General features: G+C 41.9%; 1 protein-coding gene across 1 annotated transcript in view; it reads right to left on the minus strand.

The window, feature by feature from the left end:
* COL22A1 (collagen type XXII alpha 1 chain) overlaps positions 1–21,333 on the minus strand; it is a 201,505-nt gene that overhangs the window by 136,244 nt on the left and 43,928 nt on the right. The window contains exon 4 of the mRNA XM_086742654.1: positions 3,830–3,941. Within this exon, the coding sequence (XP_086598780.1) occupies positions 3,830–3,941 (112 nt within the window). The remainder of the gene's footprint in view (positions 1–3,829; positions 3,942–21,333) is intronic.

Consider the following 21,333-nt stretch of genomic DNA (forward strand, 5'->3'; position numbering starts at 1 on the left):
ATTCACTCAGTTTCATTGGCTACTAACGAACAGGCCTACAAAGACCTCCTCAGGTGTGCTCTTAGTAGACATATTCTTGCTAACTTCACAGCAGGACATGTTTATTCTAGACAACAAGCGCTTGTCTGGCAATGGGGGCAGTGAGATCAGGTAGGGGCCACAGCAAGATCCTTCAGCTGCTCTCACTACTTTCTTAGAGCAAAGAGTTGTGTCTCATCCCCGACTTCAGCATCGTGGCCTTTTTCCAACTCCAGCTCCACAAGAAATTTTGGGACAGGTCACAGACCAAGCCTAACAGCTGCCTTTGGTTTGGGGGAAGAGAAGGGAAAAGGGAAAGACAGGACTGGCAGAGAGTGGGAGAGGGTGCAGTATTAAATTACAAATCCCAGCATTGTTGAGGGTGGAGGGGACCTCTTGAGATCATATAGCCTAGAGGAGGTTTTTCTTGTGTTCAGATTGAATTTCAATGTTTTCATTTGTTCCCACTGTTCCTTGTTCTGTCGGTGGACACCACTGAGAAGATTCTGGCTCCATCTTCTTTGCTTCCTCCCCATCAAGTATTTATACACCTGGATAAGATCTGCCTCCTGAGCCTTCTCTTCTCCAAGCAGAAGGATCTTAGTTGTCCCTGTCATTCTTCACATGAAATGTATGTTTGAGAAGAAGTAAGGAATAAGCAAGCGTTCAACCAGTTTTGTGTTTAGTGCAGGAGGTTTCAGCAGCTTTGGGTAGGATTTTTTTTCTCTGTGGATCAGAACAAATGATGAGACCAGGGCAAGAGCTCGTGGAGAAACCTAAGGCAGGTAACTGAAGTCAAAGTTGATGTCAGGAGCCAGAGTCTCTAAACAAACACACCAAGGTATGCATGCCCAAAAAAACCCAAGACTGAGAAACTGGGAGAGACCACACTGTGCCAATAAAATGAGCAAACAGATCATGACTAGAAGCTAGGGCAAGCATCAGGAAGTTCTGTGATGTGGCAGCTGGGATGACTACCAAACCAACCTGGAAGCAGATCATTCAAGAGAAAATTAGGGATGGACACAGCAGGAGGAAGGCTCTGGAATCAGGACTAGGAGAAACAGATGGAGGACAGCACAGGACAGTGAGCCAAAAGTTTGGCATTAGCCGATAAAACAGTAATGAGAAACAAGCCTAAGTACCAAAAACTAGAAATCTGGGGCACAGCTTTGGCCAGAAGAGCGACTAAGGAACCATGAGCAAACAGTAGGACAGCCCCAGTTACCTGAGGAGTGGGAAGAAGCACCAGCCAGATTTAGGGACTAGCCCTCATCCTGCTAGAGAGACGTGTGAGTCGCTCAGTGACTAGGTCATCGATTGCAGCCATGTTCCTGGCTGTTGTGTTTGCTTTCTCACAGAACCATCAAAGGATGCCTCACCACTAAAGGGGAAGAAAGCTCATAGTTGTAGGCTCCAGATCGGAAGATGAATAGGCACATTTCCCAGGCAGCTAAGCTGGCACTTTGTAAAAGTACTAGTGCTTATACAAAAGTATACAAATCCTTTAAGCAGATAATAAAGTGAATTACATATATTACTCATTTCATTATTTTTTTCTCTAATTATGAGATGTTGCTTTCAGTTGCTAAACATTGCTTGAGGTTATCTGCAAGACAGGACAGATGTTTTTGTTTTGTTTATTTTTTCAGTTATCAGTTTTGTGCAGCTTCACAAAACCAGAACAACAAGATTTTATTTTCTGTGAGCAGTGAGCCTGTATACACCATCTCAGAATCTCGACATCCAAATGAACCAAATATGCAGATAACTTCCATGGCAATATATCCTTTTGGGTTCATTCCCAAACCACAGGAATATGGAAGTTAAAAGGCTGAAAACATAAAAGTTCTTCCTTAATTCCATGTTTAAGTTAATCGTTCAAAAGGAAGCTTAGTCATTTCAATCTACTAATTAAGAATTTTTTACTTCTAATTGTCCTGGGCAATAAAATATTCTATTTATTTTAAAAACAACAACAACAACAAATAAATGAGTGCAATCTGAGCAGAGAGAAAGTCATCATAGCTGGTTGGTCTGGCTTCACTCTCTCAGTCTTTCTGGGAAAACAACAACAGAAACAACAATGACAAAGTACTTCAACCCTTAATTTGAAAAAGGAATGCAAATGGACAACTCTCTGTAATCTGTGCTAATTTGTTCCAGTGGTTAATTAAACTCATTGTTAAAAGTGTGCCTTTTTTCCATGCTGTTTTTTAATATCATTAACAGGAAGCCACTCACTTCCAGTCTACCACTGTCCTTTGTACCAAAGACCCTTTACTAAATTTTGATTCCTCAGAGGTTCTTACGGAGAGCGATCACTTCAGTTGCTAACCACTTTTTAATTGTACCTGACTACACTGCGCTTCTCGAATTTCTCACTGTTAGACTTATTTCCCAGTTATTTAAACTTTCATTCATTCCATTCCTACCTACAGAATTATGGAAGCAAGGACTGGACATAGCATCCCAGCAGCGGTGACTGAGTTGCCTGACATGGAAATAGTCAGCTCATACTTGACAGTTCCTGTTTATACACCCAAGGACCACACTAGTTCTATTTGTCATAGTACTACCCGGAGCTCAGATTCAGTAGATCGACATTCCCAGAATTTCTGAAGCGCAATCTGGACTTCTTCAGTTCAAGGGCTTCTTTCTGTGTAGTCTTAGTGGCAACGCTCTCCAGTGATAAAGCACACTACTGCTAGCTGTTTCAAGTCACAGAAAGCAGAGATTCTGCCCAGAGGCTGCTGTGAGCCAAAGTAAGTTTATTCCCCTTCCCACACACAGCAGTTATGGATATACTACTTATCAAGACCAAGCTGTCTTTAGTTGACTGGCCTTCTCCCAGATTATGAATTTATTTACCCTCAGACTTGACATCATGTATGGACTTTAGAGCAAACATTTTTCCTTTCATTATATCATATTTATACATTTTTTTTTTTAAGACTGTATTTTTATCTGGAGAAAGAGGAGAAGGGGAGAAGTGCAAATCAATCCAGGTTGGCTCCAGGACAAAAAAAAAAATACTGTGAAATCAAGCAAATGTAAGTCCTGGGACAATCTCAAAGATACAGTGAGCTGAGTAAAAGAGCTAAAACAGAATTAAAAATAACAGCCCTCATCCATAAGAAGGAAAAGAATTACTATCGATTTTTTAAGCAGAAGTTCAAACCAGCACAGAGAAATTTACTGCAAAAATGTTAATGATGACAATTCAATCTATGGCTCATGGTTACTCACAGAAATTATGCACTCACTCTTTTCAAGGCTAATGCTAGCAGGACTCAAATGACAACCCAAAGAGAAACCATTCTGACAGACTATGACACAACTGGCAGCCTCAGGTCACAAAAGGCTCCAAAAAGCGAATCCATGTTGACTCTAGATTTAAAACTGCACATTCTTTTAGGAGCCAAAACCCATATTAGCTACCTGATAACATCTACTAGGAACTGGTCTCTTATGATTAGGAAATACATATCTCAGGGCAAGTGCTATCAAATATTCCTTTTAAAAGCTATTTATTAAGCCCTAAGTTATTTTGTGAATTTCTTTATACTGCTCCTCATAACCATTGAGATTCACCAAAACCAGTTCATACTTTACCAGGATGAAGCCTGTAGTTGGTGTGGAGGCTCCCAAACACACTGTATGAATTCCGTGCCAGTGGAAATAAAAGAGCTGATCAAAGCAGCAATATATGCATAGGTACTAGATAACTACTGCAAGGTTAACCTAGAGTAACCAAATAATGTAAAGCAAAGGATCAAAGGAAAATAAAATGAAAACCCAGGGTACTCACTCAGTTTTCTGAACAACAGGGAAGCTTCCAAGTCGTACATAAGCACTCTGAATTCCATTTTCTTTCATTCCAAAAATCTGTTTCACACTAAATGAATCCATCAGGTCAAATCCTGTCCATAATGGAAGTGTAAATACAAGAAACTGATCAGACGGTAGGACATGTCTCCATGTGTAATTAGGTAGTTATCTTAGGCCACAAACACAGCATTTCAGAGATTAACCTTAGTCTTGCAGGGAAAAGTCAGAACAAAATTCTGACATAGTCTAATCTGCTTAGTCCAAAAAACTCAAAACCAAGCATAAATTCAAACTGTAACGAATCCTGGAAAGAGTAGAAGAGAGTCTCCAGAAATCAATAGTTATTGTTTTGCATTGCCACAACACCCTGAAAATGCTGTATAATTGATTAATCCCTATGTAGAAAAATGCAGAAGTGTAGACTGAAACACTTACTCATAGGACCATAGAATGGTTTGAGTTGGAAGGGACCTTCAAAGATCATCTAGTTCAAACCCCCTACCATGGGCAGGGACATCTGACAACCCTGAGGAGAAGGACTTGGGAGTGCTGGTGGATGAGAAGCTCAACATGAGCAGGCAATGCGCCCTTGCGGCCCAGAAGGCCAACCGCATCCTGGGCTGCATCAAGAGAAGCATGGCCAGCAGGTCGAGGGAGGTGATTCTCCCCCTCTACTCTGCCCTGGTGAGACCCCATCTGGAGTACTGTGTCCAGTTCTGGAGCCCCCAACAGAAGGACATGGACCAGTTGGAGAAGGTCCAGAGGAGGGCCACGAAGATGATAAAAGGGCTGGAGCACCTCTCTTATGAGGACAGGCTGAGAGAGTTGGGGCTGTTCAGCCTGGAGAAGAGAAGGCTCCGCAGAGACCTGATAGTGGTCTTCCAGTACCTCAAGGGGGCCTACAAGAAAGATGGGGAAAGGCTGTTTAGTAGGGCCTGTTGCGATAGGACGAGAGGTAATGGTTTTAAAATAGAGGGGGGTAGATTTAGATTAGAAATTAGGAAAAAATTTTTTACAATGCGAGTTATAGAACACTGGAACAGGTTGCCCAGAAAGGTGGTGGAGGCCCCATCTCTGGAAACGTTCAAGGCCAGGTTGGATGAGGCTCTGAGCAAGCTGATCTAGTTGGGGATGTCCCTGCTCCTTGCAGGAAGGTTGGACTAGATGACCTTTGAAGGTCCCTTCCAACCCTAACCATTCTATGATTCTATGATTCTGTCTTTCACTAGATCAGGTCGGTCAAAGCCCCATCCAACCTGATCTTGAACACTTCCAGGGATGGGGCATCCACAGATTCTCTGGGCTGCCTGTTCCTCACCACCTCACCACCCTCATAATAAAAATTTCTTCCTAATATCTAATGTAAATCTACTCTCTTTCAGTTTAAAACTGTTGCCCCTTGTCCTGTCACTATAGGCTTTGGTAAAAAGCCTCTGTCTTTCTTATTAGCCTCTTTTATATATTGAAAGGCCACAATTAGGTTTCCCTGGAGCCTTCGCTTCTCCAGGCTGGACAACCCCAACTCTCTCAGCCTTTCTTCACAGGAGAGGTGTTTCAACCCTCCGATGATTTTCATGGCCTTCTTCTGAATCTGCTCCAATAGGTCTATGTCTTTATTGAAAACTGCTAGTCCAAGAGACTTGACTACATACACTTTTCATATCATTTTAATACAACTTAGTCTTAGTCCAGTCAACTCATCATTATCTCACAACAGCTCCATGCAATGCTACAGGCTTGGGGAAGAGTGGCTGGAAAGCTGCCTGGTGGAAAAGGACGTCAGGGTGGATAGCCAGCTGAACAGGAGCCATCAGTGTGCCCAGGTGGCCAAGAAGGCCAAGAGCATCCTGGCTTGTATCACAAATAATGTGGTCAGCAGGACTGAGGAAGTGATCATCTCCCTGTACTTGGCACTGGTGAGGCCACACCTCGAATACTGTGTTCAGTTTTGGGCCCCTTGCTATAAGAAAGATTTTGAGGTGCTGGAGTGTGTCCAGAGAAGGGCGACAAAGCTGATGAAGGGTCTGGAGCACAAGTCCTATGAGGAGCAGCAGAGGGAACTGGAGTTGTTTAGTCTGGAGAAAAGGAGGGTGAGGGGAGACCTTATCGCTCTCTACAATTGTGTGAAAGGAGGTTCTAGTGAGGTGGGTGCTGGTCTCTTCTCCCAGGTAACAAGTGACAGGACAAAAGGAAATGACCAAGGGAGGTGTAGACTGCATATTAGGAAAAATTTGTTCACTGAAAGGGTTGTCAAGCACTGTAACAGACTGCCCAAGGAAGTGGCTGAGTGACCATCCCTGGAGGTATTTAAGAGGTGTAGATGGGACACTTAGGGACATGGTTTAGTGATGGACTTGGCAGTGTTAGGTTTGTGGTTGGACTCAATGATTTGAAGAGTGTTTTTCAATCATAAACACCCACATGGGTCTACGCAGCTCCAGTGTCAATATGGTGCAAGTCACAACGAACCCATGCTTTTGTGACACGAAGTCTCATCTGCTAAACCCTGCCAGGAGCAGCGAGGGTATAACTGTGTCATGCTCCTGACTGCATCCAGTTCCTGGAGGTACAGTACTGTGTGGATGCAACCATCCTACTTTTAGCTCCAAACTGGCTCCACAAGAAGCACATCCAACCTAAAAGCCCCTCTCATAACCAAACACACTGTGGAGGTAGAGGCAAAGACACTGCAACAGACAGGTTCTGAGTGAGCAGGACTGAGCAGAGAACCTGTGTTTTTTCTTTTATTTGGGCTATTCCAACCTCATCTCCCCCTCACACATGCACAATTACACGTATTAACTCCTGTGTGTAATTCCAGCACACAAATCTGGTAATAGAGTAGATTATTTTAATAAATTGATTTTAAACTATAGCAATGATTTTAACTTTGTTCAGTTAGTGAGGTCCTAAAACTTTTACAGGGGAGATAAACATTTTTGTGGGGTGAACTTAGACCCTAAGATTCTTGGGTTTCTTAGTTGCACTCATGAACTTTTCACAACCTGCAGGCTGAAAGCCACTGCAGGGCTTGAAAACACCTGCAACAAAACCTGTGTGGGCCAGTGCCAAGGCAAACCAAGATGTGACAGCAGACAGCAAATAAAACATAAATCTTCCATCATGGAGCTTTTTCTGAAGAAATAGCTTTTTCTGAGGAAATATAACCTTAATTGTTTGCAAAGCCAGAAATGGTTGCCTGGTGCCAAGTTGAGGCCTTTTGTATTACAGTAACTTTCCCAGCTGTCAACAGCTTTTCCCTCCTGTCCACTCTGTTTTCAGCTATTACTGGACATCCAGGAAGGCAAATAAGGCAGTTAAGATGCTCCAGGGCCTCATGGCTCCACCTCATAATCACCACTGCAACAACTCCAGTGATATACCCTTCTGACATACTGTAATCAGCCACAATTGCAGCTATAAATCATAGCAAATAAACCCTCCCAGAATACGAGACCTCCCATCTGGCCATCACATAAAAAGCAGTATGACATGTCCATATAAGCCCTCCCATAGCTCATTTCACTACGTAGCATGTATATCCCTCATCTACAGCAACCACAGAAATGTGAGGAAGGCAGCTGAGCATTGCTGGTAAAAAGAAACCACGTTGACTGGCACAGGAAATCGTTAACCATTCACAGCAGCTGAACTCTGGATGGTGAAGGCTGAAGTGGTGCCCAAGTGATGTTGTAACGTCAAGCCACCAGAGTCCTCAAGCCATGGAGTATTGTTCATGTCATGGAGCTCATAAAACTCCATTGCTTAAAATACACAAGTGCAAGATGCAGTGACAAGAACTTCTTGCTAAGCCTTCCAAACATTAGCTCAGACCCAAACTTGCTCTCATCTTTCTCTGACAACTCAAGCAAATGTGCACATCATGAGCAACCCTGAAGGTGTGCACACTAGCATGCTTCTCCAATAGAAACAAGTTAAGAGTCACATTTAATAAATCTATATTTTTTTCTGAGATTTCCCAACAACATGCAGTTTAGAGAGCCTAAATAGCACCATGAAAAATATGCAAGCAGGACTTGTAATAATGAAAATAAGTCACACTTATAACTTTGACTATCTTATTTGCATTCAGGATTGAATAAAGCACACAGGTAAATCATAATAGGATCTTTCTTATTCGGGCTATGGATCGGTAAATTGCAAATTTCTTAATATATTTTTTATTAAAGAATGAATTAAGGTTATTCTTTGAAAAATGCCATGTAGGTTCATGGGAAAATTAAGCCCTAGGTGTGTCAGACTCCAAACTCAAAGCTAGCAAATAGTTTTGTTTTCATCACACAACAAATTTGTTCTGTGCCAAATTCAGATATTGCCTCCACTTTTGTCAGAGGGAACTATGAAACAAACTCATTTATGTTTACAGAGCACTTCACGTGGGGTTCATCTGGCTAAGTGTCAGCTCTCTAGACAGGGTAATAACAGAGACTCTCCTTCAGTCAGGCACAGAGAGTCAAATTCAGATGCTTCTAGGGAACGATTAATCTCGTACTAAAACAGACGCCAGAAGTGCATGAGTCTCTGCATTGACACAAAGAGAGTTTAGGATGCTCAGGTTGCATGCTAAATCTCACCTAGTAAAGGTCTATAGCTGGTGAGATAGCCTCCACTCTTAGATACTCCATTGCCAACCAAAGCCCCTGGAAGCAAGGGACACTTTGGTTGCTGAAGGATTTCAATAGCATTACAGAAAACGTGGCATCAGGCCACACACCAAACAACAAAGAACTGTTAAGGATGAGATGCATCTTGCCTAATTTTAGCTGTCCAAAAAGGAGACGTCTGATGGACAAAGGTTGCCTTGGTTCCCTTGCGGGTCAGCACAGAAATGTAGGAAGATGACTCGTCTCATGTGCCTCGGACCTATCTACAGACAGGGTGAATCACTATTTGGCAGTGCCTACCTCCTTCCATTCAGCAGAAGGGAAGCCCATACAGACAGTAATTTTCAGACTGCTGAAGCTGGGCGAGATATATTCTATTCGTACGGAATGCTACCCATTTTGTGCAGTGAATGAAGCAGAAGTAAAGAGGGAAAAAATATTAACTACTCACATATAACTCATATTTACACTGTCTCATTTGCCACCGGGATTGAATAAAGGTTGCAGGTTTTTAAATTCAGACCAGTAATATCTTAAGTTTGCTATCCTGACCATTTACTGCAAGAGTCTCCTTAAGCAGATACCATTCCATTTCTAAGTGGGAGAAGAAACAAGCGAACCCAAAATATTGTGATTTGAGCTGAAAAATTAGTCAAGGCAGATTGCCCAGGTGGGACTGGAAAGAACACACATAGGGAAAGTTCAAAATGAATTTGTGTTTTAAAGTAATCTCTAAGATATTTTCAGATGAAGGACAATATAATATTTTTACTATTATTAATAATTTGTCTATTTCACATGCCTGGAAGAACTTTGGTTTGAGTATGTTCCCTTGTTGACCTTAGAACTGGAACTGGGATTGTGAGGGAGACAGCATGATGCTTTTAATTTAGTCTTGAACCACAATGTTCACGTAAAAAACTGGGAGATGCTGCAATCATTTCTCCAGCACTTGAAGAGGAGTTTACACCTGGCCCCGTCTGGCTGCTAACCGTGCAGTGGAAACAGCTCACTTTGATCTTTTCCCAAACATCTCGCTTGCTGTTTAGTCCATAGTAGAGCATGGGTAGAGAAATATGGGCTCTCCATTGTTTTTTCCACCCCCAAGGAGGGACCACGCTGTCAGTGCCATAAGATAAATGAGATCCTACATGTAGCTTCCCATTCGTCCCCACAAGTGAAATGGGAAAGAACGTATCTGCCTAAATTAGTGAGGATAAAGCTACCGTTACCCGGTCATCACACCACACTCGAGCACAGGATGAAAGGGTGAGACTTTCCTGTTCTCAGTTGCTTTGATTTAAAAAGTGGGTTTTTTGTGTATCAGGGCAGGTGTGGTTTCCCAACTGGCTTATAAGCTATTTAATCAGTAATGCCATAAACATGGTAATTAATAAGATGAATAATGCTCTTTGATCATAAGCCTCCTACTTTATTTTAGCTACTAGAACAATATGGGGCCACTGAAACCCTCTAACATGATTACATCTCCTGAAAAGCAACACACCCTAGTCCATTAATGTTAAAACTGAAATAGTGACCTGAAAGAGAAGCTCAGATTCCTAACAGCATACTTGGCTTGAAAAGCAATTTCTTATGCACTGCTCTGCTGATCAAATCAGCCGAATGTCTCTTTACTTGAGAGTAATAACTCCCTTACAGGAAGCAACCCATTTTTCCAGCGTCAGAAAACACTCAGATCTGCCTGTTACAGAGAGAAGATGGGCAAAACTTGGGACTGGACAATTTCTACATCGTCTAACTGCAATATGCAACCAGATCCTCTTTTACAGGAAAGATGTCCACACTGCACCCAACCACACCCTAAAGCATGGCCAAAGGATGATCAAACAGCTCTGAACTTCTCCAGTGGTCCTACAACATTGGTTTCAAGATAATTATTTCAAGAGCAGACTAAAGGGGTCATGATTGGTTGCCCTGAGTATAAGCTGGATTTCTGCCTGGCTCCATTAAGGATCTGATACGGACAGCATGGTGACAGCTATTTATGCTGAGATTTTCTTGTCTGTGCTGTGTTCAGGGGCAACCCCCATCCCCCCCAAAAATAAAACAGCACCCAAACCTAGAAAACCAGAGCAACAAAGGGAACTTTTAATAGCCAGAAAAGACAGCGGTGTGCACATTCAGAAGGTCTTCTCAAAGCAGGACAGAGCCATTAACTTCTGCTTTAGCCTGAAGAAACCTTCTGAGAAAAGTGTTCTGCTCTGCATTCCCAAGGAGCCCAAACCACTGGGGGAACCACTGGGCTACTTCTAATTGTGAAAGTTTCTGGGGAGCCAAGAGCCTCGAGGAGCATGTGGAAAGCAGGTGAGAAAGGAATCAGGAAAGGCATTGGACATGAGAGCCTCAGGTGACGTGTCCAGAATATATTTATTATGGAGGATTTCCAGCCACAAGCACTAATATAAAACAAAGCAGCTTTTGAAGGAAATGCTCCATACTCTGCTCTTGCCCAAACTCTCGGCTGAATTACCAGCCTTGTCAATGTATTGATGGAGTATCATCAGTAGCCAAGGTCAGGGAGGTTGTCATCAGCTACTGTTTCTCTGAGACTTCTTAAAACAGAAATCTGTATTGCCAGTGCGTATACAGCACATTACTTTTACTAGAGGGAGGTCAATGGCAACAAACTTTATGGTAGACTAAAGGAGTGTATAAATTACTAGGAAGAACAGTATCACTTGAGAGTGTTTCAGCAAATCAAGATCTTATCAATTCTCTTGCCTAACATTTCTGCACTCTTGAAAGTTAAGCTGTCATGGATTGCCTGTGCTCACATGGAAGAGCCTGCATGCTCACAAGTTCCTGAACATCCCTTTCAATTCCTTCAGCATCGTGTGCAAGGCTGTTATTACTAAAAAGAGCCCTCATTTTTGTTACCTGTCTTAGTTACTTCCTGTGCTCATATATACTTTTAAAATGACGGAAAAAAAAAATATGTTATCATGCTATATTCTAAAGTTAAATAGTGCATTTAACCAGCTACATCTGGTAATTAGTTACTTGAAGTCAGAGTGTAGATGAGGGGTATTTTTCTTTTACTGTATCTAAACCTTTGGTATCTTTATCTTCCACAATGCTAAGCTGAAAACAGCCATTTCTGGACAGCCAAGATGTGTCTCAGTTGAAGACTGAGATAGAAATAAAAGTGTCCAACTCTGAAGGGGAGACCTATGACTTTATTCAACATGTGTTGCTGTTTTTGTTATAGTATCCGTCATCTGCTACAGCATTTTTGCTGTTCCTGACATTTCTTCCTCCACAGGAAAGGAAATTCTGACAAGAGCTGACAGGGCATCAGATATGAGGGATATTTTTAAGAGCTCACTGAAGTCTCTATCTCCAAGGCTCTTCCACCACATTAAAATTACCTACATCCATATCAGTGTGTCACTGCTCCAACCGTAGTTCCACTTGGCAACAAGAAGCAGTACTTAGGAGGGGGTGAGGTGCACACTGATGTCATCAGCCTTCAATGTCCTGCTCTTTCTGGCATGCTGACAGGAAGCAATCAGAAAGCCCTTTTCCTCTTTCTTGTTGACCAGCTGCTTGGGTTGGTGAGATGTCTATGATGACGACATCGGGGTCAATGTCAAAGCAGCCAGACATTGACTACATTTTCACATTGTCCCAGCATCCCTGTAGGGCACACAGGTGTCACTTGTTTGCTCGTGATAATCTAGACAACAGGTAAGGTCAGAATCCTGCAGCTCAGACACTGTTTAGACCTGTCACATTGCAAATGGTTGCAAAAAGGTGTTTGAAATAGTCTTTTGCTAGACTATTTTTTTTTAACTCTATCTGTCGAAAGATTTCCAAAGATTTAAAATGGATTGGAGTTTTGTATTCTTGCGCTGCTTTATTCCTCTCTAGTTCACCTCTGCAGCAAAGACAGAAAAAGCACCAGCATATTTTTTGCATGGATAATTCACCCCACATCTAGCACTCCTAGCTCAACAGTTTGATTCAGTGTCATCAGCCAGCAGTGGTTATCTGACTTATTCCCAAAGCATTAAGGACCACACCTCTGGAGGAACAAACCAGAGAGATTTACTGGCTCCCCACAAGCCCCACATGAAGTCGCATGGTGAGTAAAGGGGTTGCACAAGTCATTAAAAAAAAAATTAACTTGCTATATTTTACTAGCAGCTTGCAAGGGAATTTTGGAACTATAACATTTTCCAAAGCCTATAGATTAAAAGGCCTCAAGTGTTTTAAAGAAGTTCTTGCTGTTAACCAACTGTCCTCTCTTTCCACAGATGTTACTGGTGGGATTTAAGCAGCACTTCATGCTGGTCTGACTTTCTTCTCACCAGATTCACCAGACTTCAGTGAAGAGAGCACCTAAGAGCTTAAGCTAATAATGAGGCTTTGTTGAAGCACACAGAACAGCTCTTAAGCCAGCATGAAGAAGGTATCTTCCAGCACGCCTACTGCCTTCTACGTGATACTCAACAAGGTAGCTTAGACGATCCTTTAGATTGTCTCAGTTTTATAAAAATAATAAACCTTATTTACCCTCAGTATATGATGCCATCACTCAGGCTCTTTGTACACTGATCCTGGGTGGCTTCCTCTGCATCATGACACTTAGGAGATGCAATTTTTACTTTTTCTTGGTGCCTGCAAAGTAGCACCACAAGAGTCCCATGCAGATCACAAAAAGAGCTTGATCTCAGCTTGAGCACCAGTCCACATTTGGGATTATCAGAAGCAGGAACATTGCTTGAGGTATATCACACACTTAGACCTCCAAAAGGAAGCGAGCATCAGGAGGTAGTGATGCAGGTGAGGAGTGGGTCACTACTGGGCCACTCTGTTTCAGAAACATTAGCCTAAAGCTTCAGTCAAAAACAAAGGGGACAGATACAGCACTTGGTACCCTTATACAGGAAAGATAACAATTCAGGAAAGATAAAAAGGATTTAAAACCAGTAAGAAAATTAATTCAAAGAGACAGGATGAGAGAAAGAGAGAGAGAGGTCAAACCGCAAGCAAACAAATGAATACAGTTATAGCCATCCCGCCTGATGGAAGGTGCTGTTGCAATCCAACCCCTAGCCTGTTGCAAAATCAGGAAATAAATACATCTACAACGGCTGCCTCTGAGGCAGCACCTCTCAACACCTGATCTCATGTTCATAACACACCACTTTATTTGAGGCATTGTTCTGTTTATCTACATCAGTCCACTCTTACTCTTTTGCCTCTCAGTTTTCGGGTAGTTCCAAGTGGCATATTGAACGACACTGAAAGCTAGTTTTGACACCAAACTCTTTGCCTCATTACTGAAGGCTTTTCTGTGCCGAAGTCATTCTCCATTTTCTCAGTGATGGACATTTGGCTTAGTGCCACGGGCCCTCTTTCAGCTCCTTTCCTGCTCCAGTGATTTACAAGATTAAACAGAGGTTCATTATTCCTTTGATGCCCGTGTATGCCAGATAGGCTTGCACCAGCTGAACCTTCCAGGACTATTTGTATTAGACTCTGATTTTAATTAGTTCCTCTGTTTTGAAGTTCTCTTTTGAGTCCCTCAGGCCCTAAGGTGCTCTGTGTTCCTCTGGAATGCCCTAAAATGGCATAACTGCAAACTCATCACTTGGGATAGCAGATATTCATTTTTTTTGAATAAAGGTTTTGTTGGTAGCATCCAAGAGGACTCTATGCATACAGCTGAGAAAAATTACAGCAGATAAGTGTTTATGAGAGTGGAGCAGCAGGACTGATGATTTCAACAAAACTAGCACCAATTCTTACTGCTTGCTTGTACAAGAGGCTAGTATTATTTTTAAGGTAAGAAAAGGTATTTGAGGAAAAACACCTTACTAAGACAAAATTTTCTAGATTCTCCTTGTAATGCTACTATCTGGGCTATAGGAAAACCCCATCAAGATGTTATTTATGAAAATAAAAATATTCCCATTAATTGTAAGTGTTACGAGCAAGGCCTAATAGGAAAGCAGGTAGAGACTGCTCTCTAAGAGACTGTGGTGGTTGCTTTATGCCAGATGACCAGTATAAAACAGATCAGACCTACAATTACACCAAAACCTGGCCATAGCTGTCATCAGGGGCCATTCACATCAGCCAGACTGATTTAACTCCAAGTGTTAGGAGGAGTTTATTGAAACTATATAAGCACTTTCTTCCCATCACGTGTGCACAATGGCTAAAAAAGCTTGCACTGTTGAAGAATCTATGGGACTCTTTCTTCAGGCCCCTCTTTTGCAGCAATCTCTTTCTGAAGCAGAATTAATCTAAAATATTTGGCTCAAGAAATACGTGGAAGTACCTCATGGTTAGCCAATCTATTAGTCTTTTTATTGCCAAAGGACTAGTTGCTTGTTGGGCTATGAATAGTAAAAAATGGAATTTATTTCCTTTTCATCAACCTCAAATGCACTGGGATAAGAAAAAATCTTGGCTTGTTTAATTTTCAGGAGAAAGCAAATACTATTAGTTTAAAAAAAAAAATCCTTTAGGGTCAGTTTTATTTTTATTTTTTTTTAATATGCAGGTAGATTTGAATACTTCATGTGCACATTCCTGTGCATCCTTAACCTTTGTTAAGTCTTTTACATGAATGCAGAAGTTAGAATTTGTCATTGCTGGGATTCAGCTGTTACTAGTTTTCTTCCTACACTGGCAGACTCTACAGTAATTTCAGCTTTTGTTCTCTGTGTTTCATGCTGTCATCGAGCAGCTCAGCCAGGCGACCTGCTCCAGCACAGACCCGATGCCTAGTGCGGTCAGGTCATTCACAGCACCAGAAATTCACTGAAATCCATGGTGTTGGGTAATAATCCTTGACCATACTATGAAAAAAAGGTTAATTTAAAACATGGAGTTTTAATTCAAGGAACTCCTCGCTTCAGCTCCGTGCTGACAGCGTGGTGACGCATACTCTGCAGGATGCTTGAGCGTTCCCAGGCTCCTAACCCAGGCACTCATTTCAGTGGCACCCTAACCCCTGTTTGAGTGGCTATACACTTTAGTTTCCCAGTCCTCTGGTTTCTGTGGAAGGGAAATGCCTTGGTACACAAGGCCAAAAGAAACCATCACAAGTCCCCATGTTGGATAACTGGGAAGTCTGGACACTGGGCATGCCACAGTTCGAGCTAACTCATAGGACTGCAGCAGCTACACTTAGAAGTCACAAGTGACTGGTTGACCTGGTTTTCTTGGAGTAACTAAGTATTAAAACATCCTTGAACATGGATTAATCATGTGGCAACCTCTGCAAAGCTTCAAACATCTTTTAAGTGCCATGATCTAGGCTATAACACTGAGATTAGCTATTGCACAGCACATAGACTCCTAGAAAGCAAAGCTAAAAGGGACTCATAAGGTCACCTGCACTGAAGATGCTCCACCTACCAGCCCAGAGGACAAATTCCCCCCACAGCACAAGTCCAGCCATTTTCTCCAGCTCACAGGAGACTGTAATGACTCTTGAGATTACAGGGACAGGTCAGCTGCTACTTTCCCTATTTACTTCTCATGGATATACAGCAGCTATAGCCAGATGTACATGTCTCAGAAACCCCACTTCAAATTCAGCTCTCCAGATCCTTAGAGAATGGAGAAATTAGCACTCAAGTCAGTGCTAGTTACTCTTTATGAAATTTTGTATAGGCAACTTCCTAGGGCAAGTGGTGGGGCAGAGGAGGAAATAAGAAGCCTTAAGTCTTATCCCCATTGTCATTGCCTGGTGATGGGTCACTGAAAAACATGACAGCAGAGTGCCTGTGCTTCATTCCTCTGCCCCATCTCCCATAAACATCACAGCTGCATCCAGTCCTGCCTACACAGGTATAACACCGAGGATGCAGAGGAGAGTAGCAGGTGTCCACACAAACAGCTAGCTTCACCATCACTGCACATGCACAGTCTTGGCTGGTGACCACCATGTCTGTGCACCTACTGTCTGAAGACAGTGATCCGTTACAAATCCCTGCAGCTATTCATGGAGTTTCCACTTGCCTCTCAGGGGCTTCCCAAGGAGACTACGAGAGGAACAACGCAGACTGCCAAGTGCAAAGTGAGGACAATTGCCCATCACACAGGCGCACAAAAATGCTTTTGTCCCCCGGAGAACATCGGTCTAATGTCCTCGTTCTGCAGGTTCAACAGCCTGGACACTCCAATTTCCTCCTGCTACCATGTGTTTTAGTGGACAAATATAAATAGTCCCAGGGATATTATAATTAGCTGGTGAGTCACTGGCATCTCTGGATTGCAAACTCTGAGCAGCAAACCACAGGACTCTGGAGACATGCTGACAGTTAAACCCAGCCACTGCAGTCTGTAATTGTAGGGTACCAGTTTTACAGCCAGAGCCTCTGTTGTAAAATGCCCAAACATCCTTTACAAAGCTACGGAAAAACACAGAGATCATAAATACACTGGCATTTTGCTCATTTGCACATGGAGGTTTCCAAGATGAGGAAAAGAGTTAGAGGCTGAGGTCAATCCGTGGTATGACCCATAATGCAATTTCTGCTTTTTTTCACACGCGCAGCCTTTGCGACAACTTAGGAGTTAGAGTCAGGGCTTTTATGTTGCCTGCTTGCCCCATTAACATCATCCAGTGTGGCTTGCATGGGGTGTACAATGTGATGTAGCGGTTGGAAGTATCCCTCCCCAGGGTTAATTTCTCTTAGAACTTATGGAAACCATTGCAGGTCTTCCTTTATTTCTGTGGCAGATTCCCTCTGAAAACAGCAGTCAGCATCTGGTAAGGAGTATTATCTCCTCTGGTGGATAATGGATCAGAGCTCAGTCCATTTTTAATTCTAGGGATCATCCAGATTTCCGCAATCAAATCTCATGTCCTGCAGGTCTAGTTTACAAATTACAAATAATTCAAATGTGAAGATTTAAAACCTTAAGAAGTACAGTTCATTCTCAATAACTTTCACATGTTGTTTCAATGCAATATAACGGATCACAAAAATACACAAGGGGCACACCTTCAGGGTGCAAAATGTTATCGTTGTGTTTTCCTGCCTGGTCATGATTAATATTAGGCCCCGATCCTTTGTTAAATGCTGATGGAACCAAGATGACAATTCAGCAATATAAGAGGTATTAAGTATTACATCTAGGATTTTATTCTGAATACTTCAGGGCAGATGACTTAAACTCTCTTTTATCTTCATTTCTTTACTTGATAAAAAAAAAAAATTGTACCCACAAGGATGCTGTAAGAACTTTGTTTAAAGTATCATTAAGCATTGCTTTAAAATATCAGACTTTCTGGAAGAGAAGCAGTGTTTATCCTGGTATTCTAACCAGATTTTTCACATTCTTTCTAAATTCCTGTGCTATTTCAAATGCATGCAGCAATATTTATATTCTGAATTTATGTGTTATGAACTGTTAAGCAGATGCTGCTTCACTTCACTGCCAAAATCTGTATCAGTAGTAAAGCTGCCTCTATATTCTTACCTCATGTCATCCTGTTTTCTGTGGCAGCCCTTACTGAATGCTACAGTTAGTGATTTTTTTTTGTTTAAATGCTATGATACCAGAGGGTCATAGAGTACAATCCTCTGCTATAAGAGGATTCATGACTGTCCACCACTGTTTATTGTCTCCATTACTACGACTTCACTGCTTGTCCCAGTACTTCATATCTCTGACAGTTTGAAACCTTCTTCTAATGTCTTGACTGTATCTCTTAAACAGTTGATACCCATTTCTCATTATACTCTTTGTCCTTTAGCTTGAATGATTCCCCTATCTCCTTTCCACTATTCCCCTGATCTATTTGCAGAAAGCAATAGTATCTCCCCTTTCCACCTGCACGCTGCAAGATTAACCAAACCCAGTTATTTAATCTCCTGTTTGAAAATGGTCTCTCTGGCTCCTGAACACACTAACAGCTACTTGAGATGGAATCCATCTTTCCTGAGCTAAGGAGGTCTGAGCACACTTTTCTAGATAACCAAAGGCCTGTCCACTCTTGTGAATCCTTCCCTATCTCTACAAGACCTACCTTACCTTGTCTAATAATGTTCTTCACCTTTTTTCCCAGCTGTACAGCACTGTGACTTACAAACGTCTGCTGACTAAGACACCATCAGTTTCCAGAGCATGACTTTACAGCACGAAGTCCTGCTGTTGATCCATAAGCACCATAAGAGGACTTTTAAAATAATAGTCCCAAGCCAGCTGGAAAAAATCCTAGGTTTTTGAGGCCAACAAGTTCATCCTACAAGGATATTCCAATCCCAATTTAAACCGTGGTAACTCACAGAGCTAAAACTGGACCCTGAGGAGGTCCACCACTGTTGGCCCTCTGGCTTGTTATTCCCTTTCCTAGAAACTTCATCATTATCTTCCCACTAGGCAGTTTCTGGCTCCCTTTACAACTTTTATTCATCTCTACCCTTTTTCACTTTAGCAGTGATTTTCAATACAGTACTCAACAAATGCTCGCTGAAGTCCAAGTAGATGAGATTCACTTAGTTCTGTTTGTCTAAAGAAAAAAAAAAAAATCACTTGTCTTTTAAAAGGAAAATATGAGTTTAGGCTGCTGGCTCTCTTCCAGCTCTTAATGTGCTTTTTGATGCAGTTATTCACTTGATTATGCGTGGACCCATCCTCCCCACCCCTACGCTCAGCCTCTGACTTAACAAAATCTCACGCAACTTCCACCTCTCAGACACACCACTGGTTCCCTTAATCTTCCAAAGTTTGTCTTTTATAGCTCCTTTTATGATTTATTTTCTGTTTTTACTGCAGACACACACTTAAAGGTAGCAGGTCATGCTATAACTTATATGCAGGTAAAGTATAGAAGAAAGGGCTGGCATTGGTGATGTTCTCTGTGGAACAATTACCTGTGCCATCTGCTGGTGCATTTCACCCAATACAAATATAAGGAAAAAAAACAAAAAACAAAAACCAGAAAGACTTTTGACCCTCTTACATTCAATTCTAATGTCTTGTCCCTGTCTGAGAGAGGGAAGAGGTGTTTAATCTGAGAAGCCTTTTAATACAGTCTTCTCTGTCCACAAAACAAGATTTACTGCAGCTATCAGTCTATGGAGCTACACTTTGCATCCATCTAGAAACAAGCTTGTGCAAGATGTAGCTATGAAGTTCTGCATTAGGAGCCTACTGGGCAAGGACCAATTTTGGTTGTCCTTAAGCTCCCAAGTGGAGCAAAGATACAAGTGTTAACTTCAAATCCTTGAACATATGATGACCTGGGTAGCAGAAGAAGAGCCTCCTCCCAATGCTGTCACCAGTAAATATGCAGAAATTCCGGAGCTGAACTGCTCTGACAAGTGTGAGGGAGCAGGAGGCAGGCTGCTCTTCAAAACTGAAGTGCAGTCCTCTTAGGGGTAGAACAGAAAAGCCCTTCAGCAACAAATAACAGCATAGCACACCATTTTGGAAGAGGAAACACAATACACTAACCCAATAGAATTTTTCCAGTTACTGTAGCTGGGAGAAGGAAATGATTTTCTGTTTGAATTGGACCGAGAGGCCCAAAATGCTATAGAGTATGTAAAGAGTACATAACGAGTGGAACAGCATTTTGGTCCTATACCAATCCATCTCCAGCAGCACAACGACTCTTAGCAGACCCAGAATATCCATTCAATTTTTTCCAGAGAAGAGGCATACATTTTCCTAACCACCAGGAACAGGAAGATAAATAAATCATTATTGTCTCACCATATAGGAGCAATTAGAAGCCTTCTACAAATCCTCTTGTATTGGTGAAGAGGGGCCAGAGATGTTACTTTAATTAAATACTATAAAGATCCTTTTATTAAGTCACTGCATGGCATGGTGAACGTTTACACTTTACAGTGAACAGAGGTTCCCTAGGTCCAATAAATGACAGCCCTATGCTATCATTCTAACCAGGGGAACAGACATGTTGCAATACATTAAATTCTGTTTAGATATTAGGGGAAAAAATACTCAGTGTGATAGTGAACAAACTGGAATAGTAGCCCTGTGGAATGTCCATCTTTGGAGATACTCAAAACTTAACTGTACAAGGCCCTAAACAATCTGTTCTAACTTCAAAGTGGACCTAACTTCAAAGGAGTTCCTGCTTTGAGTAGGAGGCTGAATCAGATCATTTCCATAGAACTCTTCCAACCTGAAACAGTCTACAGATCTAAGAAAGCAAAGGCATCTTTTAAGTTAAAATGCTGAATATTGACTTGCTTTCAAGGAGGGAAGTGGGATTTGAAGATAAAAGGGAAAATAAGTAAAAAACTTTACAGAAGAGCATAAGTATATGTATACACATACATAAATACACATGCATATATGCATCTACACCTCACTCTGCTCAAAACTTTTGCATCAGACCTGAAGTGGTATTCTTGTCCTTTACATTGCTCAGTAGAAGGTATACATTTGAAGTCAGATAAAAGCATGGAATGCATCAATTAGCATTTGAACTAAAATTCAGATAAACTTGAACTAGGCATAGGCAGCCATTTGCAACTCCATTCTTCTGGAAAGTTTCACCTAGAAGATGATCATCTGAGGAGGGACACAGTCCTTCCATTCTTTTGAGCAGCTGCTTCCACTGCAAATAGGTTCCTTCAGAACCAGTAGGGTTATTTGCTGAAGAGGTCTACTGTTTTCACAGCCCAGTGGCGGGAGGACTGTCAGAATAGGTTAATGCTAGAGGTAGTAAAAGACAACAGTTGAAAATGGGTGTTTGGGTATTATGAGTTTGGGTCTGATGACCAGAAAAGATGACACCACCCAGCATTATCCCGGGCTTAGATGTAATCAGACTCCAGTCAAAAGAAAGTGCCTACACACAGCACAGCTGGAACTGATATTTTGTGCTGGC

The sequence above is a fragment of the Chlamydotis macqueenii genome, chromosome 2 (genome assembly GCF_036417535.1).
Source record: "Chlamydotis macqueenii isolate bChlMac1 chromosome 2, bChlMac1.mat, whole genome shotgun sequence".
Classification (NCBI taxonomy): domain Eukaryota; kingdom Metazoa; phylum Chordata; class Aves; order Otidiformes; family Otididae; genus Chlamydotis; species Chlamydotis macqueenii.